Source organism: Brassica napus, chromosome C4 (assembly GCF_020379485.1).
Source record: "Brassica napus cultivar Da-Ae chromosome C4, Da-Ae, whole genome shotgun sequence".
Lineage (NCBI taxonomy): Eukaryota > Viridiplantae > Streptophyta > Magnoliopsida > Brassicales > Brassicaceae > Brassica > Brassica napus.
This window is the reverse complement of record NC_063447.1, coordinates 39,685,289-39,713,033: the sequence shown is the minus strand read 5'-3', so window position 1 is coordinate 39,713,033 and position 27,745 is coordinate 39,685,289. Positions and strand designations below refer to the sequence as shown.

The window sequence follows — 27,745 nt, the reverse complement described above, 5'->3', positions numbered from 1 at the left end:
CGTTCGACTTCTACGATATTGGGTTTTTCACATCATGGAGCTCCCATTTATATGGATTTATTTTTTCTTTTCGATAAGAAACTTGAGATACATGATATTTGTGAAAGACCGTTGATTCAAAGTATACAGGTTTTGTTTTTATGTCATTTTTTTCTCTTTTTTGTTTTCTTTTGTTTTCTTCCATGTAATTTCGAACGTCATATTTGTTCAACCAAATCAAATTTTGTGAGATAATTTCTAAATCATAATGAATTATGTGAGACAAGTATGTAGTTTATTTAGGATTCGGTCAGGCAAAAGAATGTAATGCAACAAGTTATTTGAAGCGAATTTTATGCGATAATCATTGTAAATGTGCAGAAGATGTAAAACCCTAATTTTCAAGAAAAAAAAAAGATGTAAAACCCTAAACATAGATATCAAAGGAGTATTATGATGAGGAGATTTTGTGGATGCAAAAAACACAGCGTTGTGGCTCAAGGCAGGGGATAAAAACACAGTTCTTTCATGGGTGCGTTTGAACAAGGAAAATGATGAATAGTATACCATCATTGATGAATAGTATACCATCATCAATTGATACGAGGACGTAGACCATGATTAACCCCAGTTAAGACCATGATTAACCACAGTCTCTTAACTGGGGTTTTTAGCTTCGGCTAAAAGACGGTTCTTAACTTTTCTTAGATTTTAACTAAGAAAAGTTAAGGAGACCGTCTGCCGTCTCTTAACCGAAAAGTGTAAAAAAAAAAGGGTCAAATCATGAGTTAAGAACCCCGGCTAAGAGACCGGGGTTAATCATAAGTTATTTCTATAACTAAAGAGGCAAAAGGAGATACTGTAGTGGTATATTTTAAAAGGATTTCTAAATCATCTCAACCCGTGGAAGCCTCTGAGTTGTTAGCTATATCTGAGCCTCAAATTGTTTAAAGGGGTTTCTGATAGAAAACTTCGACGTCCGGTTAAGGCAATAATATGTGATAATGCACTGGGAGACATGGTATGACTGGACATTTTTTTCAGAAACTCTAGAACATCATGGGTCTTCAAGTTACAAGAGAGGTGAAGTCCTTCGAACAAGGGATGGGACCACAAAACTAGAACTTCAAAAATATGTCTATATACATTCCAGAATTCCAATCCGAACGTAACGGCAGGTCTAAGGCGATTAGTCTATGCATAGGGTTTATATTGACTTATTTTCTTCTATTATTAACGTTGAAAAGCTTGAGATACAGGATGGTTGTAAAAGATGATACATAGAGTTTCAAACCTTGTTAACTACTACAAATACACAATAACAACTAGTAATTTAGAGGTAGAATCGACATAAACTACTGTTACACTCGGTTCTCTCAAAATGAATCTAGCTTGATTGGCAAAGAATTTGCAGACTTCATGCTCTTTATTTTCCGGTCAACATTTATTGAAAAAGCATTTACAAAATGTTGATGTTTTCCAAATGCTTTTTATTCAATGTTATCATATGGAGGTTTTGGTAGAGCATTTATATTTATAATATATACAAATTTGAAAAAATTATATATAATTAATTGATTTTATTTAATGGGTTTTCTGCAAAAAAATCCTCAATGTGGTTTTTTTTTGCAACCCATGGGTCAACCCCCCAAGTGCCAGTCAAACCGCAATATAACCCTCGGCCGTATATATGTGTATTTGACTGTGTATAATTTTAACATTTTTCAATACTACGTCATTTTGACACTAAATTTTTAATGAAAAAAATTTGTTGAACACACGGTTTGAACCTTGAACTTTAAGCACTATGTTCATTCTACACAACCATCTCCGCTAACAGATATATTTGTTTACTTAACAAACACAATTATATTTTCTAAATTCATTCTGAAATGTCCTTGTTTCTTCTTCTTCCGATCCCCTAGATATGGGAGCTTGCGTAAATGCATAATGAAGGTGGAGTGATCCATAAAAGCGCAGCATATATTTCTTTTTTTTCTATCGTCATGGGAGCGCATCATATCTTTCTTCTTTCCTTTGGCCACGATAACACTCGAAGAAGAATGCGGAGATGAGCCGGAAACGTGAATCTCATCCCGATTGTTGTTCAAAACATGTGAGATAATAACTATAAGTAAAGAAAATCGAAAAAATAAATGCTTGAGTAACAATCAAAGGATCACCCCACCTTCATTGTGCATTTACGCAAGCTCCCATGTCCAAGAGAAGAAGAAGAAACAAGGTCATTTCGGAATGAATTTTTAGAAATCTATATAATTGCGTTTGTTAAGTAAACAAATATATTTGTTGGCCGGGATGGTTATATAGCATGCACATAGTGTTTAAGGTTCAAGTTTCGAACCCCGAGTTCAACAAATTTTTTTCATTAAAAAATTAGCGCCAAAACGACGTAGTATTGAAAAATGTTAAAATTATACACAGTCAAATACACATATATACGGCCGAGGGTTATATTGCGGTTTGACTGGCACTTGGAGGGTTGACCCGTAGGTTTTTGAGTTTGCGGATTAATTCGCAAAACAAAACCACATTGAGGGTTTTTTTGCAGAAAACCCTTATTTAATAGTATAAAATTATTTTTATATTCAAAAATAAATTTTAAAATTAAATGTTTTTAATTTTTAATTTTAAAGTAATATTTCACATTTAAAATATACTTTAGTTTATATAATTCAATAAAATTAATTAATTTTAATAACGAAAATAGAAAATAAATGCATATTATAAATATATATAATATTTAAGAAAAAACATATTATATATTAATTTTTATGATACTTTTTAAATAGTGTACTACTATTGCTTTTTATTAAATACATTAGTGAAAACATATATACAAGTTATTTAGCATAATATTTCTATAGCATAATGCTATTGTTTATCATCAGTTGTACCAATCAAGGTAAATTGCTTTTGTTGTTGTAAGTAAAAAAATGAAAATTAAATTAGGGAAAATTGTTCTTTAGTCCAAAAAATACGTACATCTATATTATTAAAATTGAAGTACAAAATATAACTAAACCTATTTTCAACAGATTTGTTAGATCTGTTCTTTCCTTATTTAATTTCATCTTACCTTTTTAATTGTTATTTCCCAAATAATATGACAATATTTATTATAGAAAAAAATAGAACGTACCTATTTTCAGTGTTTTATTTCACTTCTTAACTACTTAATTAATTGTCTTTACCATAATAATTAGACATCAATTATTTTACGTATTAACTATAATAATTTCACATGTTTGAATGAATTTTCTCCATCTGTGACAAAAATTTAAAACATTTAGCAAATAACTTTTTAATTTTCTTACATAATCAGTTAGGTATGAGTATTCATGTATCCGTTCTGGTACATAGTGGTTCTTTCGGGTATGGAGCTTTTTCGATTTTAAAATTAGGCTCCACTCGGGTTTTACAAATTTTCGGGTGGGGTTCGAATCGGATTCTTCCAGGTCTGGGTGGGTTCGGTTCTGATGTGTAGGAACTTAAAAAAATAAACAAAAAAACCTATGTCTGTAGAAATTTCATTAAACAATTTATAAAAAATTAACAGCCGCGCGGAAGTGCAGGTCAAGCTCATTTGTCGTTATGGGATAAAACATTTTTATACCATTTTTGCATTTAGTGCCCTTTCTTTTTATCAAAATAAATCGAATAAATAGTTTTACAAACCAAAAAATTATGAAAAATAGTAAATATTGAAGAAATATCTATATCAAAGTAGAGGTATTTATTTTGGGTTCCAAATCAACAGAACCAAAACTGATCTCCCCCCTAACACTTAGGTCTAATCTAGATTTAGGGTTTAGATATAAGGAGTGAAGTGGAGTTTAAAAAGTAAATAAATTAATATTTAAAATAGATTCAAAAAGAATTTTTGGACTTCAAAAATAAAATTTAAAAATTTAAATTTTTATGGAAAAAATAAAATAAAAATTTCGAATTGAAAATAATAATAATTTTTTATTTATTTAAATATTTATTTATATTTATATATAAGTGTCTTTTATCTTTTCACTAAAACATTTGTTGGTCATTTTTTTCTTGTATGTTTTCTTGGTGAAAAAATTCATTTAAATGTCTTTTGAGAGAGCCTTTTGATGAAAAAAATGTCTTTTGAGAGAATTGTCATTTAACAGAAAATTGATTATGTAATCACATGAAATCCAACTAATAAAAGTTTGGTTAATAGGTCTTGTCTCTGTTGCTTCTAAATTAAAAATTAATAGTGATGTGTGTTCTTTTCTTTAGGTAATCCTACATGCTTATAACTGTTAACGAGTTTCTGAGTTTGATTTTCGAAACTAGGATGGAGAATGAGAAAGCAAGCCCTCCATGAAGAGGTTTAGAGATAAAAAAAAAAGGAATAGTTTGCAATAAAGATACAACCCGCACAGCTCATGGTAATATTGCTCCTACATTTGGAAATGTGTTAGAATTTATGCCAAATATCAACACAGCGTACTAGATTTCTTTTTTTTTTGTGAAACTGGATGCATCTGTGAAGACACAGAGGCGAGACCACTGCCAACATACCTTAAAGGATTTAGTAGGCAGAACCTACACTTTCAAGTTAAAGCTGTTCGAGTTCAAGTTTTCTTCTTGTAAACATCAGTCTTTAACCACAGCAAGGACCTTCGATGACAATGAACGTCAGCCCCTGCCAAACTTTGCGGAACATGTACATGCTACCCTTTGTCTATATGTGTACTCGGCTTACTCTATTTAGTTCTCGTTTTTTGAATTGTCTATGCACCGAGAGGAACCCTGGCACTGGAGCTGTGAACACTAAGGCTTCTAATGGTGCGACCAGGGAAGCACCTAAGACCAACGGTGGGATGACGTTGTTGATGGTTGAAGGAACTTCAGCTGCCACTCCAACTTTACCTACTCACATGGAATTAATGCTGAGATGATTCTTCTTCCGAAAGAGGTGTGCGCTGGGAAAAAGCTGCGCAAAGCTTAACTTCTTAAGTTATGTAGTTCTCATCGCGTCTTCCCGCAACTACTCCCTTTGATTTAGGCTTTTTGTATGTTTGAATATATGCGTTTGTTTCCTTATTTAATAACTGCTGCTGCTTTTTTCCTTTTATTTGGCTGTCTTGAACTCGATATAAGTTATAATACTAATAATTTAAATTCCAGTCAACCCTCAGCTTACAACACCACCTTCATGTTATTTAACAATGACCATCAACAGAACAAACAACCGCCAACTCCACTCACCTTCAGTGACGACTTTGAGAACACTTACGTAAACAAGATTCCAACATCTACAAAACTCTTCTCGTCTTCTATTCACAAATATTTTTTAACATGTAATAAATTGTTTTTTTTTTATAATAATCTTTATATAAATAAATCATATTTATAATTAAAAATTATTTATTTATATTGCATTACATAAATTAGTAAGTGAATCATTTGAAGCACACAAAATAATTTTATTTATATGATTAATATATATCTTATAGTATTTTTGTGAGAAACATATAGTTTTTTTTTGGTTGAAACCAACCAAAATAAGTTAAATACACATCTATAAGTTTTCAATAAACATACAAATATAATTAGATAACTAAATAAACAGAATTCCACTATTGAAAGATTAGCAAGCTAAAAGATATATACAAATTGTGAGCCAAGTTTTTAAATAAGTACTAGAACTTGATCCGCACCCCCGGGTGGGTTTGATCTTTACCTTTTTATAAATTGTTTGTTAACATTTTTAAACATATCGGTTATTTAGATATTTTTAGGTTCCAACAAAATTACCCGGACCCTGAAGAATCCAACTCCAACCATGTCCAAAAATTTGTAATATCCGAACATAATTTAATTTTTAAATCCAAAAACTCGATACTCGTAAAAACCGATTTGTATCTGATGCTCATGTCTATCTGATTATGTAAAATAATAAAAAAAAATTTGTTAAGCGGTTTGAATTTTTGTCACTAATGTAGCAATTTCATTTAAACACGTGAAGTTATTATGGTTAATACGTAAAATAGATGACATCAAATTATTATGGTAACTACAATTAATGACGTAATTTGGAAGAGTGAAAAATGAATATAAAAGATGTAATAAAACACTTAAATGAATACAATAAATGAACTGGCTAGAATTAGTAAAAAAAAGAGAATGAAAATCTGTAAAGACCCACTTAAAATAGGTAATAATGATTTTGTACTTCAGTTTTAATAGAATACTAGACCCTGACCCGCGCGCTAGCGCGGGTATGAATTTTCAGTTATAAATTATTTATTTTATTAAATGATGTATTTGTAATATTCGTTCATATTATATTCATTGAGTAAATATTTTTTTTTTGCATCTTAATATATCTATTTTTTTACGAATGTGTGATATCATATAAAAATATATAAGAAAATGAGTATATAGAGTTAATTAGATAATTGTAAAAACAGAAATTTTTCTTTTGTGTGTGATATCATATAAATAATGATCCGCTCAGTTAACAAAAATCATGATTTTTTTTTATGTGTAATGTTTTTATTTTGACCATTTCTTTAAAACTATATTAAATTTTACATATTTTAATTAGAATATTTTTAATATCATTACCTTTTTATTTGAAATGCAACTCAATATTTTTTAAAAAATTATAACAAAATATTTAAAAAATATTTTTAGAATTTGTTTGAAAAAAATGAAAATTACATTTTAAATTAAAATTATCCTAAAATATGATAAGTTTTGATGTAAACGAAAACTCAAATTATGTCAAAAATAAGTATATTCAATGATAATAACAATTTAAATTGATTATTTTTTAAAAAATACATTTACAAAAATACTATTTGAAAGAAAATTCATTTATTTTTCAAATATAAAATGAAAATATTATAATTAAATAATAAAAAATATTAATAAAAACCATAAATTTAGCAAATGACAACTGAGTTATATTATGCTAAAATTTTCTTTCTAACAATTTAGCAAATGACAAATGAGTTATGAGCAAATAATACCATATAATTTTAAAAAACATAGTCATTCTTAAATATTTTTTGAATAAATAATTATTTTTAAATTTAATCAACTGAAAATAATATCCGTACAATTGTGTGAGTCAAATTCTAGTTTTATTGATGCATGTTATATATTAGTGCTGCATGTTTTAGGTAACATTTTAATGATGCACGTTTTTAAAAATCTCCAATATTAAAATTATGCATGTAAAGATAAGTCATAAGTTTTTTTGGTTGATTAAATGACATTATGTCCAAATTTATTTAAGGATATTTCATTAAGGTAACTGAAAAAGACAAACAATAAATTAGGAAGTTTAAATTCATTTAAGCATATTTCATTAATGTAACTGAAAAGACAAGTAATAAATTAGACAGTTTTATTCGTTTTAGGATATTTCATAAATGCAACTGAAAAAGACAAGCAAAAAAAAAAGGAGTTTAATTAATGAAGTAAGAACATTTTCAAATGGGTACTTCTTTTTTAATAATATAAATATATCGACAAAAACTACTATATAAGTTGAGCGAGCAAATATAAGAGGAAATATTGATTATTCTCTCTAATATTTTTTTCTTTTTTCTTTTTCAAAAAAAATATAAGAGGAAATAATCAATAGTTGGTTTTAGTTAATAAAAAAGACGAACTAAAACTGTGAGAAACAAGGACCGGACAAATATTGATTGGAGGCAGACAAAATATTTTAATGAGTTAAATTGTGGTCAATTCTCTTCAATAACTCATTTTAAGTTTTTGTCACCAAAATAATATTTTAAGCTGAAAATCAACTAAATAACCTTCATTAAGAAAAAGTCTATAATTCCCTTATTTTAATTGTAATCAAATTAGAACAAATAATAAATTGCAACCACAAAAAAAACGTTGCGGCGGCGACGACGAGCTGTTGAAATCATCTCTAACGACGATCAAAATTGTGATTCTCACTGTGTCGACGAAACGAACTTTGAATCTGTACATTTCAATTGTTTTATCAATGATTTACGAAGAAAAGCTTAATTCTACTTAGGGCTGTCGAATTGAAATTTGGATTTTCATGTTGTTTTTCTTCGGATGATACATTTGAGCTTGCTTTGTTGTTTGAATCCAATATGGAGAGCAGAATTAGAGTTACAAAGAAAATAATTCATGAAGCTTTCCTTTACGGCTTACGGATAAATATGAGCTTAACTACCTTATTTTTTGGTAAGAAATTCAGATTAGTCTCTAAAATAAAATTTCAAATGTCGTTGTTTTTATATACTGTCTACATGATACTTAACAGTATAAGTATGTTATGTAAATAAAACATCAACTTTACTATATGTTTAAATTTCAACTAAATTAACTTTGTTACGACTATCGGTTTTTTATTTTATTATTATTGAATCAATTAGTCACAACCACTTATGCTATTCCACTTTGAACTAAGTAACCAAAAACAAAGTAATACATTATAGTCGCTAACCATTATCAAATAGATGAAAAAGCATTATTTTCTTTCAGACATATTTTCATTTTCATATTTTTGAACATAAGTTTTTACTAAAACCATAAAATAAATTGTAAATTCATGTAAGAGTAAAACATAAGGGCCGGAATACCACTAGTTGTTTATCTAAAAATCTGAACCGAAATCAAATGAATTTTAATTCCCTGATAAAAGCAAATTGATAGATAATTTATTGGTTTAATGAACCGTTGAATCAAGCGTTATACCGACTGTTCGATGGGTTCTTATTTGTTTCCTCTGTGCTCTGCTCTGGTGTGTCGAAGAGCTGCTGCCGAAGCTTTCATCGATGGCGACTAATCCGACGTTTCAGCTTTTCTCTTGTTCGAACGATAAGTCATCATCCCAAGGTTTAGGGTTCTTCGATTCACCAGAACCACCTCGTCCTCCACCGCCTCCTCCTGTTGAAGTATTCTCCTCCGAGGTATCGTCCCTTTTCACTTCCTCTCTTATCTTCTCCCGTAACTTTCCATCTCTTGATTTCCTGGGATTCCGTCGCAGTAGGTCTCTTCCTCCGTTGCTTTCACAGTGGATAAAGTGAGTATCGGCGAAGTCACTCTTTTGAAGGTGAGCTTTTTGTTCAACTCATAGTACTTTAATTAGCTATATGCTAAACCATTGATGATGTTGTTCATGGAAGTGAGTGTATTCAGTCTCTGTTTTGGTGTTAGGGTCGTGTGAACACAAAAGAGGTCTTTGGATTGCCTAATTCGGATTTGGTTCCTGGAGTATATGAAGGTAATCTACAATATTCTTGATATGGTTTATGTGGTCTGCATCACTGCATTATCGTTACACGTAAAGTATCCTCAAATTCGATTTGATACAGGTGGGCTTAAGCTTTGGGAAGGATCTATAGATCTTGTCAAAGCTCTTGAGAAAGAAACTCAAACTGGGAACATTTCATTCCCCGGAAAACGGGTCCTCGAGGTAACCTCATTGCTTCTTGATCCTGTTTTTGAAGATAAAGATATATAGAATTCAACTATGTTTGTTATCTTACTTATGATGATGATCCAGGAATATGATGTATTACATGTTCTTGTTTATTCTAATTCATACTTAAGTCGTTGAATCTATGGTTTCAGCTTGGATGTGGTCATGCACTTCCAGGAATCTATGCGTGTCTCAAGGTAAGCTGATACTTCTCAGCTCTGTGGCTAAAATCATTTTCTTAGATCTTTCTAAATTATTTTTTTTCTATTTGGTGTCCAGGGTGCAGATGCAGTTCATTTGCAGGACTTCAATGCTGAGGTCCTTCGATGTCTCACCATTCCCAATCTGAATGCTAATCTGTCTGAGAAGCGTCCGTCTGTCTCAGTAGGTGATACAGAAGTACGCTTCTTTGCAGGTGAGTGGAGTGAAGTTCATCAGCTTCTTCCACTAGTTAATGATGGCGAGACTGATAAGAAGGGGGGTTATGACATCATTCTAATGGCTGAGACAATTTATTCCATCTCTGCTCAGAAAAGTCTCTGTGAACTGATCAAAAGGGTATACTCTCGTTTTATCCTAGTCTCCTAGATATGAACATTCTTTAAAATTCATCGAAGGTTTGATTCTTGATTCTTTTTGCAGTGCTTGGCCTATCCTGATGGAGCAGTGTACATGGCTGCAAAGAAGTACTATTTCGGGGTTGGTGGAGGGACAAGGCAGTTCCTGTCTATGATTGAGAAAGACGGTAAGAATGATCTGGGTTGTGTTTGTTAATCTTCTGCAATGGTAATACACCCGTTTACTGATACTGCTTCACTTTAACTTCATTGCAGGCGTTCTTGCTTCAACCTTAGTGTCTGAAGTCACAGATGGCTCCTCCAATGTCAGAGAGGTATGGAAGCTTTCGTACAAGTAAGTCAAAGTTCTACGGGGATTCAACGTCGCCTTCTGGTCCAAAGATTCATCGAGTTTAGTGGGTTTTGTGTTCAAGAAAAACAAGAAAATTCAATATCTCATTTATGTTAACATTTACAGATTATGTTGACTTTATCATCAACTTCGCATCGCCTTAGTTTTGTAATTTGATGCAGTCCTGGCTAAATAAAACGCTTATGTGTTCTGCCCTTGATTCCCACTATACCAAAGTACCAAACTATGGATCCCACCAAGCTAAGGTTAGTTGGTATTGATTGATCTGATGGGAGTGACTCGGATTATTTTATTTTGGTCACTCCAATTGAACTTGAGATAATAGGCGTAGCAGTTGGCGTCGACTAGGTCAAAAGGCATCCTCCCGACACAAATATGGCAAAATCTTTGTTTTTCACCCAACATTTACTTTTATCTAACAAAGGAAACCCCATTTTCTTAAATTACACTTGAAACCAAAACAATTCAAACTGACAAACATCAAATTAAAATTACATAAAGAGTCATCATAATGATGGCGAGTGGTCAAGAATCACCCCTGCAACGGTAGTGCTTAGAGCAGCCTCTACTGTAAGGATTAGACGGCGGAGGAAGACATCTGTTGGAGTAGGACTCGCCGCGGTTGCCACCGTCGCAAGCCGGCTGATTCCTCCTCAAAGCTTTGTATGAAAGCGTCTGCGTCTGCTCCTCCGTAAATCTCTGGCTTGACCATGACTCCATTAGCACCTTCATTTCTTCAGTCTCCACCACGCTGCTGCACTCTCCCACCGAACCATTGCACAGAGATGGTGATGATGATTCCTTGGACGTGACGTGTGCAAGAAGGTAGATGAATACGATGGTAATGGTCAATAAGATCTTAAAGGGTTGTGTCTCCATTTTTTTTTTTAAGATAGAAGCGAGTAAAGTAGACTCTGGAGCCGGATCTTGGGTTATATGAGTACTAAATAAGCATGGAATGCCACATTGGGACTATTCTTCATAAATAGTATTTCAAGATAAAACTTAGTGGGAGCAGCACTAGAGAGGGACCGCACTTCACCTAACACACTGCTTTACTTAATTGAGTACCTAAGTGTTATTTATGTATCTCTATGCATATGTTATAAATATTAAACTTGTACGTCTCGCTTTTTGTATCCTATAATGTTTTTTTGTATAAAAAGTTTGATTCCAGATTCTTATTGAAAATACTCATCTCAGTATAGCCAAAATAAAAGGTACTTTATGACAATGTATGAGGACATTTAGTTATGAGCTGTTTGTTCCCAGGTGGGTCAATTGACCCAGGTGGATTTTTTATTAAAAACAATTTTTACTTGTATAATTCCATAAAAACTCATGTTCGGAACTACGCTAATCGCTAGTCGGACGGAAATTTCGGGCCTAGTAAGTTACCGAAAAATCGGGGGTACTCGGAAAATATGCATGATCTAGTTTAAAATATAATTTAATATATTTATAATATGTTTAGCTAATTTTAAACATGATGACACAAGTACTTAGACATAATTATATAACTTTTATATATAATTTTAAACGGCCTCCTTTTGATTCGTTGAACATTTAGATTATGGTGTGTTTGGTAGAAAAAAATCTCTAAATGTAGTATGTATGTGTTTGTTTTGGGTTTGATAGCAAATTACAATTATTTAGTAATGAATAATTACACAAAATCTGTCAACAATGAGTAAAAAATAATCAACTGTGTTTCAACTTTACACGGACGAAAAAAAAAATTAGGCGGTCAATGCGGAAATTAAGCAGTCTTACGCGGGTCAACGCCTTGCTTCACCGATTTAGGGTTACCTCTAGAAATAATACAACCAAAAAGAACAGAAGGTATAAATCAAAACCGCGTACCTAGAAAAAGCTATCATCGACATTAAGAGGACTGTCGAGGCCTAAACATCACATGCAACACATATGCTTCATGAATTCGACAACGCTAGACTTGCATGGATCTTCACAGAACCTCCAAACTCACCGTCCCGAGAGGGATCACATACGATTATGTCAACCATGGGCGAATCCAGCACATATTATTAGTGGGTGGACATTTTAGTATATATAAAAAATAAGAAGGATAACATCATGAACATATAGAATTAAGGGGGCATAACCAAATTTCCAATGAGTGCATAGCTGGGCTTTGGTCAAAATTATGGCAAAATTTAAACAAGTTTCTTTATAAAACATATTTTTTTTGAAAAAGAGTGGGTGCACTTGCCACCATAGCCTTCTATATGTGCTGTGCATCTGCCCTAGCTCTCTCAGCACATCAATTTCTTCTTGCTCTGCCGTGCGAGCAATAATAGCACACATAAGCAATCAAAAGAAATATGCCCTCATTCATAAAAAAAAAAAAGTATCTTAAACCCATGTAAGATTAGTAATGAGTTAAATACTAATATGTTATTAAGTTTTTTTCTGAAAAATGCTGCCATAAGCCAAAATTTCTTTTTGGTGAAAGGAGGCACGGCTTTGGCTCTGCCCCGAAGGGGAGCCTCACCGGACAACAACTACATTCGACAAGCAAGATGGTGACTGTGCATGTGGCCCCCACACTCTCAACAGAAACCTAATATGTGACTTAGTTTGGCATCTATGAGCCTGGTCTCTGTACGTACTCTTGTTTGCGCTTACTCCAATTTTCAGAATCAAAATTGCTCTTTGGTTTCAGGGTCTCCTACTCTGAGAATTATAAACAATTCTCTGCTGTAAGGTTATTTCCAAATCTAAACATTCAAGGCCTTTGTGCTATTTTTTCTGGCAACGGTTCTGGAGTTTCTCAACTCTTGCAGGCCAACAATCGGTTTTTGTCACAGACGGCTATCAACCGATCTGAAACCCTATCAATTAGGTTTTTCAACGTCGGTTTTAAATTTGATCTCAATGTGTTCTTCCTATCACGGATTTTAGAATTTCAAGTGAAGCTTCTCACTACAAGAAAACATGCCTATAACGAGGAAAAATTACGAGTAAATATATTCCTCGTAAATTTACGAGAAAATTACTACGATTTTACGACAAAACTGAATTTCGTCGTAAAGTCGTAGTAAAGTTACAAGGAAAATGTTTCGTGTTAATTTACATGTAAATTTACGTCGATTTTACGAGGAAGGAGAAAATTCGTTGTAAAGTCCTTGTAACTTTACAAGGCTTTTACGACGAAACATGTTACCATTAATTTTTGTGAAAACGTATTTTAAGCATGCTTTACCAAACTGATACCCTCGGTTTAGAGATTTTTGAATAACTTGATTAGCTGCTATCAAAGTTACACCTCGTGAACGAATAGTTGCTAGAGAAAAATCACTTTTGCAAGAAGAAGTGTGTATCACTGAAGTGGAAGTATCTGAACAACAAACTGATGACATCCTTCTAATTGATGTGGATAACCGTCAATATGAAGATCTTTTCGACGATATGACGGATGAAGAAAGTGAAGAAGAGTTCGATGCAAGCGATGATAATCATTGTACTAATATTGTTGAAAACTCGAATTATTCAGAATGATGTAATATATGTTTTAAATATTTTTAAAAAATATATAAATCAGTTTAAGACTTAATGCAAGTGTATATTGTTTGGTTATAATAATTATTTGTTGGCTTTTAAGGATTTAATTGGAGTTTAGGGTTTAAGAGAAAATAGGATAAATGGGAAAATTGGGGAATGGGGTAAAATGGATATGAGGTTATAGGTAAGAGACTTTGGGGGTTAGGGATTTGATTTTTAGGGATCAGATATAGTCGTAGTAAATTCGTCGTAATGGAAAACACGGGCCTGGTATATTCCTTGTAATACACGTGTCCTTGTAAATTCGTTGTAATCATTTCCTTGTAAATTCGTTGTAAAGATTTCCTTGTAAATTCGTTGTAATGCTCCCTTGCAAATTCGTTGTAACTCTAGAACGCGGGCCTGGTAGATTTGTCGTAAACATGTGTCCTTGTAAATTCGTTGTAATTCTTTCTTTGTAAATTCGTTGTAACGCTTTCCTTGTGAATTCGTTGTAACTTTACAAGGATTTTTTTCACGAAACATGTTACCATTATTTTTGGTGAAAACGTGTTTAAGCTGTTTTACCAAACTGATTTTGTTGTAAGCATTCTCAAGCAAGTTAACTTCATTTCATACCCTCAGTTTAGAGATTACAGAACAATTTGATTATTTGCTATCAAGTGGTTGTTTGATTATAGTACTTATAACTTGCGTTTTAAGGATTCAATTGGAGTTTAGGGTTTAAGAAAAAATATGATAAAGGGGATGATGTGGTAAAAGGGTATGGTGTAAATAGATAAGTGATTTTGGGGTTTAGAGATTTGATTTTCGGGGTTTCAGATATAGTCCTAGTAAATTCGTCGTAATAGAAAACACACGGGCCTGGTAGATTCCTCGTAATATATGTGTCCTTGTAAATTCGTTGTAATGCTTTCCTTGTAATTTCATTGTAAAGCTTTCCTTGTAAAGTCGTCGTAAAATTTTCCTTGTAAATTCGTCGTAAATATTTCTTGTAAATTCGTTGTAATTCTAAAAACGCGGACCTGGTAGATTCCTCGTAACACTAAAAACGCGGGCCTGGTAGATTCCTCGTAAAATTACGACGACTTTACGAGGAATGTTGTTTTCTTATATAAACTCGACACATGAATGAGGAATGCCTCCTTCATTCATCTCAAACCACTCCTCTCCTTCTCTCAAAGGTATGTTGTTTTTAATATTAATTTAGGTTTAGGTGGTTAGTTTAGGTGGTTAGTTTAGGTAATTAGTTTAGGTGATTAGTTTAGTTAATTAGATTAGGTGGTTAGTTTAGGTGGTAATTTTAGGTAACAAAACTATATTCAAATATTAGGTTGAGGCATTTAAACGACTGATTAGATTTTTTTTAAAAAAATTAAATATATTTTATTTTCTTATAATTTTATGTAATTAATTATATTAATATGTTTCTTTTTTCAAGGTGACTCCTAAAAAGATGGAACTGACGGTATGAATAAGCTTCATCAATGAAGCCACAAGGACGACTTCATCCTACTCTTCGAGACGGAACCCATAGATGAAGTACGAGACTCTCCATGAAGAAACACCTCCAACAACTACTTCGACGGCGTTCTCCCTTAGCTTTTTATTTTTCAATTTTTTTGTTTTCTATTATTAATTTGAATATTATTTTATGACATTTATATATTTTAAAAAAAAAATATTTTAATTTTCAATATTTTATTTTATAAATTATATATTTTGATTTTGAATATTTCATAATAATATAATAATATGACAATGAGATGTAAATTTCTCGTAAAGATTACGAGGATTTTACAAGTACTTCCTTGTAAAATCCTCGTAATCTTTACGGGAAATTTACTAGGAAATACTTGTAAATTCCTCGTAAATATTACAAGGACTTTACATTAAAAGACTTGTAAATTCGTTGTAAATTGTACAAGTACTTAAAGACGACTTTACAAGGAAACTATACGAGTCTTTTACGATGAAGCGTAACTACGAAACTACGACGAAATACTCTCTTTCGCTTTTACAACGAATTTATTTCGTCGTAAATGTTACATGGAAGTTACGACGAATCTTGCATTACGACTGACGTTTTACAACGAAACGCTATTCCTTGTTAATTCGTTGTAACCCTTCTATTACAACGAATTAACAAGGAATATGACCCTTGTAATAAATATGTTTTCTTGTAGTGTCTCTACCAGATTCTTCTGTCTTTGCCACATTTCTCATTCGTCATATTGCAGTTTTCTTGTTTATTGTTTTGCCGTCGAGTATAGCTCCAACTGTAATTGTCTAAGCCCATTGTACCTTTAATTTAATATAAGAAGTTTGGTGTTCAAAAAACTATATTATGCAAAATTTTGGATTTTTCTTTTGCGCCAAGGTTGAGAAATTTGGATTTGTAAAAAATATCCTTATAGCTTTTGTTTTTAGTTAGTTATTTGAAGTATTCACTAGTTCAATTGATTAAAGTTTTGTCTGATATATTGAGGTAAATATACGATTCACTAGTCCAATCAGTTAATTTGTAATGTGTATAAAGGTGAATGTATGGTTCATTAGTCCAATTAGTTGTTTTAAATGTAATGTTTGTAGCTATGGTGCATATGGAATAAGAATGGGTATGTCGAAGAGTAAAAGCAATTTTGTTTAAAAAAAAAAGGAAACTAATGCCTGTTAGAAGCGTATATATATGTAAAATAAAATTTTACAAAATAAAAGCAACCCAAATCCAATACAAAACTTTAAATATTAAACAATTTAACTAAAATTAAAGAATTATTCTTAGGTTCACCAACCAATAGGATTGTGTTATTTTATATTCGATATCTTTTATAAAAGAAAACAAAATATTGTCAAGTTATATTATTTTTTTAAATTAAAAAGGTAAAAAAAAATTAAAAAAATAGCAGTAATTACAAAAAAATATATTTTTAACGTCGTCATCAAAACACTAAACCCTAAATCCTAATCATTAAACCCTAAATCCTAAACCCTAGGATAAACCCTAAACCCTTGGATAAATCTTAAACTCTAAATAAAAAACATTAAACACTAAAATACTCAAGAGTTTATGGTTAGGGATTTAGGATTTAGGGTTTAGAGATTAGGATTTATGGTTCAGTGTTTTGCTGACGAAGTTAAAAATATATTTTTTTTCAAAAATTTTTTTCTGTAACTACTATTTTTTTAAAAAAAAATTTATTTTAAAAACATAATATAACGTGACAATATTTTGTTTTCTTTTCTAAAAGATATCAAATTTAAAATAATGAAATCCTATTGGTTGGTGAACCTAGAGATTGAACCCAAGAATAACTCAAAATTAAAACCGTTCTAGGTCAGAGATTTAGGCAATCATTTCATACTCATTCTCATCTGCAATATCAAATACAACTGCCTCTAATTCTGGCTTATCAAGAAAAAGATCCTCAAACTCAAGTTTTCCTATATTTAGTATCATTAAGTAAATCAAATTTGTCACCTATAACATCCCACATCTTGTTAGGACTTTCTTTGTAAACAAAACTCTTTCTAGATAAACGATGAAGACTGTGTGCAAAAATATCAAATGTTCAGCTCTTTGTAGAACAATCTTGTCTGTTTTAAGTGTTCCAGTTCCTTTGACAACATGATGAAGAAGAAAATTTACTTAAATGCTAAGGCTTGCAGCTTTGAAACTGAAGATCCATGAATTGTCCACCATCAGGTTTTAAAATAAACCTATCATGAACTGCATCAATATTAGTAAGATCTTCCAAACTTAAAGAGAAATTAGAATATTCAATGTCAATACAATATGTCGGTGAAGTGAAAGATAAGCATATTCAAGCTCATCCCATAACATCTCGATATCTTTTTCACCGCAGATGCTGTTGCTACACCATCTTCGTTATATGGAAGCGTTTCAACGTTGAATTTGTCAACAATATGTAAGCATATATCATTAAAGCTCTGGTGCTATTTGAAGGTTACTAGTTGTCAGTGGGTTAAGTTTTGTGTCATATATAGAGGTAAGAGTTTAATTCATCAGTAAAATTGATTAATTTTTACTGTAGTGTGTGGAGGTAAATGATTAATTCATACTCTTCTCATTTTGTTTTGTAAACAAAGTGTTGTAAAACAAGGATTAAAATCTACAAACTTTATATCCAAAATATTTTTTTATCCGTTGTTTTTTCCAAAAAAAAATTCACAAGAGATAAAATAAAAGTATGCAACTTCACATACCAACCCGGTTCCAAAACGTTCATCAAAAACAATTGTAGTGAACGACCTTTATATGTGACAGCTCGGTCATGTCAAACTCATTGATTACTGACATTTTATAGCTCACCTCAAGGATGAAGTGTCGAGTTCGGAAGAGTTCGGAAGTAGCAGGGATTTCGACACTTCATCCTTGAGGTGAGCTATAAAATGTCAGTAATCAATGAGTTTGACATGACCGAGCTTGTGGTAGGGATTTAACCAGGGCTTGTGGTGTGGTGGTGATTAACTTGAGAGCAAAAATTCAATACGGTGAAGTCATCAGGGTTCGAATCCCGGCCACTGGAGAATTAACATTTCAGCATCATCAGAAACATGAGACCGACACATGGCAACACGTGACTAGTCTGGATCATTTTTGTGGGACCAGGATACACCGTATAATTAAAAAAAAAATGCAGTAGGGATTCGATAGAATCAACAAAAAAAGAAGATGTTGAATTAGAGTGAATATTGTTGTGGATCAAGGAGCTGTGTGTGGCACGTGCTCCACCAAAGATACGGATGGTGGTTAAGATCGAATGAAGCTAATAAAGAATGTCTAAACTTATGATATATGGCATATTACATTTTCGTTGACATATACATTTTGTGCTCTATGATATCATTTCTCATAGCCCTCAACGAAAGAATGACTCAGCTGAGCCCACCTCCGCGAACTCGAGTACTCAACTAGACTTTTAACAGATGCAAGAAATTTACAAATAGTTTTAAACTTATAATTAAAATGCGGGTCATTCAAAAATATTTTGAGGACCTAAACAACTAAAAGCAAGCATTGTGTTTTGAACTCTAAAAACTTTTATTCGATAATTTCATTTTTTCGTCAAAAGACTATTCTTTTATTAAAGTTTGAGGTGTAGAACAATAAAAAAAGGTTTTATAAAAAGATTGACCGGTTCTTATTAAGAAATCTGCAGTTCCGTTATGTCCCAAAGGATAGCATATATCCTGAAATTTTGAAATCTTCTCTTCAGCTATTGTATCTTTTTCAACTCTGTCGAAAATTCGGCCAAGCCTGAAGTTTCACTAGCATCATTGTCAAATATTTGAAATCTGTCCCAAATTACTGACATATCAAATGATGCAACATGCTTTCCATTGCCTAGCATACCGCTTCCAATTCAATAATTTCATTCTTTTGAATTTAAATTATACTATAGTATATTTAATAAACATATAGGAACATGCATTCATATGTTCGGTAAATGCTGTTTAGAGTCAGCCTTAGTATCGTAAAATATAATATACTAGGGTCGGCCCGGGGTACGCCCGAGTTTTTTGTTTAAATTCTAATTTTATTATATATTTTATATGTTTATTTTTATATATATATATAAATATTATAATCTATTATAAACTATAAGTAGTTATAAAATTATAATTTTTTAAAAACATTTGTTGTTTTTATCATACAAATCTCAGAAATTTTAATATCCAAATTTTTGATATTTTGTTTTGGAAATTATATTTAAGGTGATGAGCAAAATGAACCAAAATTGATTAAATCTTAATTATGTGTTTGATTGGTTGCATTGTAAAAATGCTTCAGTTCACTTGATTTTTTTTTTTATAAATGTTGTTTCCAGATTAGTCTCTAAGTAATTTAATTGACCATGCCTTTTAAGTCTACAACTATATTAAATCTAACAAAAAAATGAAGTTTAGTCGTGGGTAACTAAAAAGAGTTTAAATTCTGGAAAATTCTTAATTCGCTTTTGAGAATTATGATTTTTCATTTGGAGTGATTTAATTCTGAACTTGTAAATATGGAGTTAGTCACTAAGTTTATATAAATGATTAATTGTTTTTGTGTTCGTACTATTGGCCAATACTATTGAAAACAGTACTGAAATCATACGGCCAGTGTGGGGAACATGATTATCTGGTTTGAAATGAAACAAACGGATTTATAAGAAATTTCATGTAACGTTATGAGCAAGTATGATCTTTGTATCCATAACAACCTATGTTAAAAATTTATAGTCCAATTTCGAAGTTTCTATTCAATATATTTATCAAGAGATACTCTAAGTGAAGGTTAACGTCCTCTACCTCAACCATTCGAATGTGGCTGAAACCCACCTTTGCTTCTCCCTCTCCAATTCCACATCGACAATCCTCCATCCGATCTCCTCCACATTGCACAGCTCGTCTCTTTCTTCACTCTCTCTTCATTGCTGATCCTTACTGCTCCAGTTCCCAATTTTTTAGTTGTTGTAGCGTCTGTTGTCATTATTCTTCTCATGAACCCAAGTTCTTGTTTTGAAACTGACTCCATCCATGAAAATGCTGGTCATAATCCCATGATTTCTCCAGTGTCAACTTCAGTCTTCAGCACCCCAATTAACATCATCAACGTAGAAATCAAGATCAGAAATATGTACACATGAAGTTCCATTTATCTCTGCCCAATACACGATTTAGCTTTCTTGAATGCGTTTTCTGACACACTGGACCACTCAAACGTATAGAAGCATATACAGCTCTTCTTCTACAACTTTAGACAATGGAACTGAACCAACCTTCGCACATAAATCTTTTTCCCAAGCATGAACAGACTGTTTACAGCATAAGAATATGAGTGAGAGAAAAAGCCTTTGTTCTCAGGCAAGATTCAACTCTGTGCAAAAAGAATTGATTTTTTTTTTTTAACTAACCTGACCAAATGGTAATATGGTACATAAGATGGTAGTACCACACCTTTCGGTAAACCGGTCCAGTTGGCAGAATTAGCAGCAGCAATTGCAGTACCAGGAGGAAAGGGCTACATTTAATACAGAATTACTCAAATATTAATACTTTTTACAATTCAGAAACATGAATAAAGCAGTCAAACGTTGAGGTTTCTTACACCATGAGCTCCAAGTGATGGAAAAGCTGTTGGCTTTGTCAAAGTTGTAACAGGCGGATTGACTGATGAAGGTGCCAGAGGACCATTCGGAACTGCGCATGTGTGGTCTGTGAATAGCGTTTTAATATCTGGGTCTGGCCTAGGAGTTTTGCACAGCTGGTGCTGCCAATTAACGCAGTTGAGCAAAATATAAGTGTGGGCACTATGCTTATCTTCTTTACATGACCACCATACTTCTTTCAGTTTACCACCAAACCGTCCAATTTGACAGAAAATGTCAGGAACACCATCAACTACATATGATGTCGGTACTCCTCCATCATCATATCTTCTAGGAACTCATTTTCTCGTACAAATAGTTGGAGCAAAGTAGTATGATGTGAAGTTAGATGTTTCTGCTGTCAAACTCCCAGCAACTATTGAACCTTCGACCTTTGCAAGATTTCTTGTTTTTCCCTTCAAATGTTTCATGGAACGCTCAAATGGATACATCCATCCGTTGTGAACAGGTCCACAAAGCAATGATTCATACGGGAGGTGGACAACTAGATGCTCCATGACGTCAAAAAATGATGGTGGAATATTTTCTCCAGATTGCACAATATGATCGGAATGTTCTCTGAAGTTGTTCGATAACTTCTTCCTTGAACGTACGTGTGCTAAGATCTCTTAAGAATGCTCTGATGGCTGTATATTGCAAAAGTAACCCAATTAATAACATTTCATAACATATGTACATATATTACAAATAAATATTTACCTGCAATTGCTTCATGTACATTTGTTGGAAGGAGCTCGGCAAAAGCAAATGGAAGTAGTCGTTGCATAAACACTTGACAATCATGACTCTTCATTCCTGAGAACTTTTGACTTCGTTCAACACATCTTGACATATTAGAAACATAACCATCAGGGAACTTAACTTCTGATGCAACCCAGTCAAACAAAGTTGTTTTGGCTTCTGATGACAACCGAAAGATAGGAACATGAACGTTGCCATTGCTCTTGATATGTAACTCACTTCTTGAGCAAATATCCAGTAAGTCCATCCTTGACTTCTTGTTATCTTTTGTCTTCCCAGGGACGTTAAGTATTGTATTCATGATATTGTCAAAAATGTTCTTCTCTATATGCATCACATCCAGGTTGTGACGTAAAAGAAGATCCTTCTAGTAAGGCAGCTCCCAAAATATACTCTTCTTATGCTAATTGTGCACCACACCATACCCATCAGACATATTTCCAGGAACATGTCAGTTTCCTCCACACTTGACAGTTTCCTCCACACTTGACTGTTTCCTGAGCTCTGAAATAATCAATGTCCGCTTCGATCTGTTGGCCGGTGAGATATGGAGGAGGACTGTCTCTGACAACTCTTTTGTACCTAAACAATGTCTTATTTCTTCTGTACGGATGAGAAATGGGGAGAAAGCACGATGACAATCAAACCAACAACTCTTCCTACCATTCTTCAGTTGAAAAGCATCTGTCGATCGAAGACAATATGGACAAGATAATCTTCCATGCGTTGTCCAACCAGACAACATCCCATAAGCAGGAAAGTCACTTATCGTCCACAGCATAACTACTCGCATCGTAAAATTGTTTTTCAACGAACAATCATACGCCCTCACCCCGTCTGACCACAACTCCTTTAGCTCTTGTATCAATGGTTGAAGAAACACATCTAGCGACCGTTTTGGATGCTTCGGCCCAAGGATTAATATGGTTAAGAATAGAAATTCTTGTTCCATGCACATTTCTGGCGGCAGATTGTACGGCGTAAGAATGACTGGCCACAAAGAATATTGTCTCCCAGACATTCTGAATGGACTAAATTCATCGGTGCATAACCCAAGATAGATATTCCGAATATTTCTACTGAAATCTGGGTGTACCTTGTTGAAATGTTTCCACGCTCTTACATCTGATGGATGAGCGACCTCGCCATCCCTCTGGACATGTTCGGCATGCCACCTCATCGATGCAGCAATCCTCTCAGATCGATAAAACCTTTTCAACCTGTTTGTAATTGGTAGGTACCACATCCTTTGGTACGGTACCCTATTCCTCCCACGTCCTTGCTGTTTGAATCGTTTCTTGCAGAATCGACACTCTTCTAGCTTCTCATCATCTTTCCAGTATATCATGCAGTTGTCGATGCAAACATCTATCATCTCCGAAGGCAACCCAAGACTATAAACCAATTTCTGAATCTCATAATAAGATTCAGCAGACATGTTGTCTTCTGGCAAATACTCTTTAAACAACTCCGCTCATGCATCAATGCAATTTTCAGGTAAATTATGATATGTTTTAATATTCATCATCCTAGCTGCTAGAGACAATTTAGAGAGACTTTCTCTACAACCAGTGTAGATTGGTTGATTTGCAGCATCTAGCATTTCATAAAACTTTTTTGCATCCAAATTAGGTTCTTCTACATTTCCAGTTCCATCAGCTATTGTTGTAGTTGTTTCTAAAAATGCATCAGTAATCATGTCTTGAACCCTATCATGATCTACCATCTGCTCCTCTTGATGGTAATTATATTCATTATGCAAATGATTCGGTTCTTCATTATTACCAGCATCCCTAAAATTATTATTACTACTACTAGCTTCATTTCCACCATAACCCTCTCTGTGTTGATACCAAATATAATATTGTGGTGTAAATCTCTGGTTTACTAAATGCTTCCATACAGTTTCACTACGTCAAAATTTTGAATTCTTGCATTTCCGACAAGGGCAGAACATCTTACCGCTTTCCTGCGTTAGCGGTGTAGAGCCCGCCTGGTACATGAATGTCTCTAGCCCGCTCAGAAATGCATTCGTCACTCTCCCTTCCGAATCTTTATGGGAATACATCCAACTCCGTAACTCGTGAATATTACCGCCATCCGCCATTTTTTTTTTTTTTTTTAATTTGAGAATTTTTGGGGGAATTTTTTTTTTAGAATTTTTTTTGGGGATTTTTTTTGAAAATTTTTTTTTGGATTTTTTTTCCTGAGATTTTTTTTCTTTGTTTTCGTTTGTGAGTTGTGAGAGAGTGAATTGTGAGAAATGACATATATATAGAAAAAATTTCGAGTTTGGTAGGTAAAGTATAACAAGGATTTTACTAGGAATATTTTACTAGGGTTTTACATCTCTCTTACATCTGTTTTACAACGAGTTTACAACGAAATTAGGCATTCAAAGCGCATTCAATACACGTTTTCACCAATAAATAACAGTAACATGTGTCGTCGTAATATCCTCGTAAATGTACGACAAATATTGTTTGCCACGTATTTTCGTCGTAAATTTACAAGGTATTTACGACAAAACATTTTCATTGTAATTTTACGTCGTCATTACGACGAATTTCAGTTTCGTCGTAACATCCTCGTAAACTACTTGTAAGTTTACGAGGAAAGATTTTCCTCGTAATGTTTCGTCGTTACGGAAACGTTTTCTTGTAGTGTATGAAGCAACCGGCAAATAAACTAAACAAATTCTTAAATAATATTATAGAAAATATATTTTATACTTTAATTTTAATGGCATGCAAGAAAAACAAAAATCACTTTTAAATAATAATAAATTAGATAATATCAAATATTTATGTGGATTCTACATGTAATTGACATCATTGTTTTCAACACTTTTATTATTAAATTATATAAATATTATAAAAACTATTTATTAAAATTATTAGGACTATTTTGATTATTCCTAAAATCAAAGATTCTAGATGAAAATCACAAATACCCTTGAGATTTCTCTGTTTTCATTTTCTGTATTAGATCTGTTAACGGGAAGTTAATGAAACGAGGAGTGAACATCATTGTGTTGGTTGTATAATATGAGTTTAATTGACGACATCCTGGCTCCTCTGATTTATTCATTTGTAATTCAGTGAATGAATCACTTTTTATGGTTTTAGTTCCTATGTTGCTTTGATTCCTCTTTCGTTGCTCCACCTGTCCTTCCAGTTATCCGAGATAATCTTAATGTCACCGCCGCAGACATTGGAATCGCCTCCATCTTTGGCTCGGTCTTTGCTTGTCTTGCCACAAGGACATCCTGTAATCTATTTAGGCTGCATCTCACCTCTGCCGCATTAACATCTCCACTGCTCCCGCAGTTCAGTTCACCTCTGAGATAAAATAACCACTCTAAGAAACAGAGATGATTAAAAGAATATGGATTCAGGACGGCAAATAAGTGTGCAGATTTGAACCGGTGAAATTAAAACAAAATGCGGATCTAATACAGAATCTGAGAATCGAGTAGGAGCACGTCGATGCCCATGAGTTCTCCACCACGGCGGATGTTTCTGGCCTCCCTGAAGCGGAGCAACCGAACTTCAACGGTGGAGGTAGAGCGGCCGGTCTGCAGATCAGAGAAGAGGACCAAAACGTTAGCCATAGCACACAATCTTTTGTTTACTGGTGAGTTTAGAACGAATGAGATGTAGTTTCTGAAAAGAGGAAAGCATAACTTTTTATAGTCCAACTCCATCGCCTTGGATTACATAAATCTCGCACTGAATCTAGATCGTGGGTGACGGTTACTGGTATCTCGACGAAGAAGATGAAAGATGATAAGACGCCAGGAAGAACTCACGTCAACCCTAATGGAAGACGCCGTCTTTCATCACGACAAAGTGGATTCAGCACGCCATGGGCTTGAGAAAGAAATGGCCCAGCAAAACAAAAGGTCGTATGGTTCACGGTCTCAATGATACGGCCCGTTATAAATAGACGACACATGGCACACTCTCCTTACCCTATTTTCTGAGTTGGCGAGAGGAGAAGCGAGTCAAGCTCTTCTTCGCAGTAGTAGGATAAGACATGTGACTTGCGCAAGGTAAATTTATATAAAAATTATTTAAAAAATATTATATGGAAAAGAAATTTACATTTTTGATCGAATTAATATATTTGGTTCTTAAACAATTTTTTAAAAACTTTTTTGTTAATTACATAATTTGTTTACTAATGAACTTATCCCATTTTTAAAAATATTTTAGGTCAAAAAATTATTTATCGCATAGAAACCTAACGTTTAAGCCGAAGAATCTCATGCCTACTATTTGGTTACAATAAAACTATGTCATCTCGGTTTTATATCACGATTTAGCAATTTAAAAGTTAATTATGGTTATGAGAAGTTTACGTTCACACGTCAATCTTATCTATCTTCGATATTTTTCTCCTTTTTGTGTCATTTTGGTTATTGCTCGATATAAATATTGATTTTTGAGTTTATTCTCATTTCTTTTTTTTATTTTGGCCTGGGATTTAGAAAATGTTTAAGATTCAAAATTATTAAAGAGATACATACTTAGGTTAAGATTTGCGCCTTGTGCAAAATAAATACTTATTTTATATTTTTCTGCATATTATAAAATGATAAAATAATAATTATATATTAAATAACTAAGAAATCAGTTATTAATATGTAATAAATTGGTTTGCACATAAAATCAAATGACCGCTCTTGTTTATTCGCCATCATTTTAGAATAAATAAATCAAAATAATCAATCTTATCTATCGTATATGATATATAATTAAATTTAAACGATATGAAGTATATATATATATATATATTAACATAAACACCTATTAAAATAAAATTATTTATTTATATGATTTTATTATCATTGTATCTTATTATAGAAAAAAATTTAAACATTGATCACAAAAGTTTATGTGACTTTTAACAGTTTTAGTAATTTATATTCGTTTTGAAAAATTTAAAATACAAAATATACAAAAAAAACTAAAATTTTAATATATGATTAATGTAATTGTGTAATTTATTTTAATAGTAAAAAATTAAACAAAAATGATAGAAAGCATACGAATTATTAGCAAATATTTATTATTTAAAATTATTAATTACTATATATATATCATAATCACATTAGGTAATTCCGTAGGTTTTATTTAAGGAAATAATATATAATAAATAGCCACTTTGCTTTATTTAATATCATATGATATCATATAGTTGGTATTAAATGTTTCTAGTGAGATATAAAAATCGAATTGGACCAACATGTTTTTCAATTTCAATGTGAGGCTGACACGTAGGACTAATTAACTACCTAATTGATTGACACATAAGCAATGAGTCTTTTTTAATTATTACAAAATTGAGGTTACATCTTTTCAAATATTTCTCAATTAATATATAGGGAATTAGATTCAAGCGATAACTTCTTAAATCGGTCAATCTCTTTGCCTCCTAGCATCATAACAGAGCAGGTTCTGAGTTCATGGGGGTCCTATTTGAAATTAGAAAAAAATATTTAATTTAATTTTTAAAAAGAAAATGTAAATTTTAAAACAAAAATTTAGTCTATAGAATTATTTTCTTTTTAGAAAAATTAAAGTTGTAAATTTTAATAACACCAATATATGTTCAACTTTTAATTAATGAAACAGCAACAATATTATATATTTAATACTTATATATAACTATATTAATGTGTATCAACTTTTTTAAAATGTGGGGCCTCACAAGTCACAAAGTAGATGCCCCATTCAAATGTTTCCTAAGACTCCTCTCAAGTCCGGCTCTGATCCTAACTGCGAGACTTGATGCTATGAAAGACGATGCGTGGTGGCTGAGCTTATATGGAGCTATGAAAGAAGGTCAAAACTTAGGATCTAAGGCAAATTAGATATTCTTTGACATATACACGGTACGTTCTACAAACTGATTTTTGGAACAACCG

General features: G+C 32.6%; 4 protein-coding genes across 5 annotated transcripts; 1 reads left to right on the top strand and 3 right to left on the bottom strand.

Moving 5' to 3' along the window:
• Window positions 1-8,693: 8,693 nt before the first annotated feature.
• On the top strand, window positions 8,694-10,571 carry LOC106390828 (histidine protein methyltransferase 1 homolog). Its single transcript, XM_013831362.3, has 8 exons — window positions 8,694-8,930; window positions 9,011-9,073; window positions 9,178-9,244; window positions 9,336-9,436; window positions 9,595-9,639; window positions 9,722-10,000; window positions 10,085-10,187; window positions 10,276-10,571. The coding sequence occupies exons 1-8, from the start codon at window positions 8,796-8,798 to the stop codon at window positions 10,356-10,358; spliced, it is 876 nt and encodes a 291-aa protein (XP_013686816.2). The 5' UTR covers window positions 8,694-8,795; the 3' UTR covers window positions 10,359-10,571.
• A 172-nt stretch (window positions 10,572-10,743) lies between these two features.
• On the bottom strand, window positions 10,744-11,576 carry LOC106395049 (protein RALF-like 32). The gene has a single exon (XM_013835582.3). It carries the CDS (start codon window positions 11,249-11,251, stop codon window positions 10,898-10,900), a length of 354 nt encoding a protein of 117 aa, XP_013691036.2. The 5' UTR covers window positions 11,252-11,576; the 3' UTR covers window positions 10,744-10,897.
• Window positions 11,577-20,026: 8,450 nt separating this feature from the next.
• LOC106390391 (topless-related protein 4) lies at window positions 20,027-23,920 on the bottom strand. The gene is made up of 4 exons (XM_048755870.1): window positions 23,776-23,920; window positions 21,012-21,226; window positions 20,861-20,924; window positions 20,027-20,718 (listed from the first exon to the last, which is right to left on the bottom strand). The coding sequence occupies exons 1-4, from the start codon at window positions 23,918-23,920 to the stop codon at window positions 20,660-20,662; spliced, it is 483 nt and encodes a 160-aa protein (XP_048611827.1). The 3' UTR covers window positions 20,027-20,659.
• Window positions 23,921-24,643: 723 nt separating this feature from the next.
• Window positions 24,644-25,743, bottom strand: LOC125585346. 2 transcript variants are annotated; one of them, XM_048754266.1, is made up of 3 exons: window positions 25,499-25,739; window positions 25,272-25,390; window positions 24,644-25,154 (listed from the first exon to the last, which is right to left on the bottom strand). In XM_048754266.1, exons 1-3 carry the CDS (start codon window positions 25,517-25,519, stop codon window positions 24,938-24,940), a joined length of 357 nt encoding a protein of 118 aa, XP_048610223.1. In that variant the 5' UTR covers window positions 25,520-25,739; the 3' UTR covers window positions 24,644-24,937. The 2 variants fall into 2 exon arrangements, with proteins under 2 accessions (XP_048610223.1, XP_048610222.1); XM_048754265.1 differs by having other exon boundaries at window positions 25,272-25,743.
• Window positions 25,744-27,745: the final 2,002 nt, after the last annotated feature.

Excerpts from the sequence above, each read along its gene's own strand:
- LOC106395049 (XM_013835582.3), bottom strand. The coding sequence starts at position 11,251 with ATGGAGACACAACCCTTTAAGATCTTATTGACCATTACCATCGTATTC.
- LOC106390828 (XM_013831362.3), top strand. The coding sequence starts at position 8,796 with ATGGCGACTAATCCGACGTTTCAGCTTTTCTCTTGTTCGAACGATAAG. Across the intron at positions 8,931-9,010 it reads TTGAAGTATTCTCCTCCGAG|GTCTCTTCCTCCGTTGCTTT; the intron begins GTATCGTCCCTT and ends CCGTCGCAGTAG. Across the intron at positions 9,437-9,594 it reads CCGGAAAACGGGTCCTCGAG|CTTGGATGTGGTCATGCACT; the intron begins GTAACCTCATTG and ends CTATGGTTTCAG.
- LOC106390391 (XM_048755870.1), bottom strand. The coding sequence starts at position 23,920 with ATGGCGGATGGCGGTAATATTCACGAGTTACGGAGTTGGATGTATTCC. Across the intron at positions 20,925-21,011 it reads CATCACTTGGAGCTCATGGT|CCCTTTCCTCCTGGTACTGC; the intron begins GTAAGAAACCTC and ends TATTAAATGTAG. Across the intron at positions 20,719-20,860 it reads CTGGACCGGTTTACCGAAAG|TCTGTTCATGCTTGGGAAAA; the intron begins GTGTGGTACTAC and ends TGCTGTAAACAG.
- LOC125585346 (XM_048754265.1), bottom strand. The coding sequence starts at position 25,519 with ATGGAGTTGGACTATAAAAAGTTATGCTTTCCTCTTTTCAGAAACTAC. Across the intron at positions 25,155-25,271 it reads CTACTCGATTCTCAGATTCT|AGGTGAACTGAACTGCGGGA; the intron begins GTATTAGATCCG and ends ATTTTATCTCAG.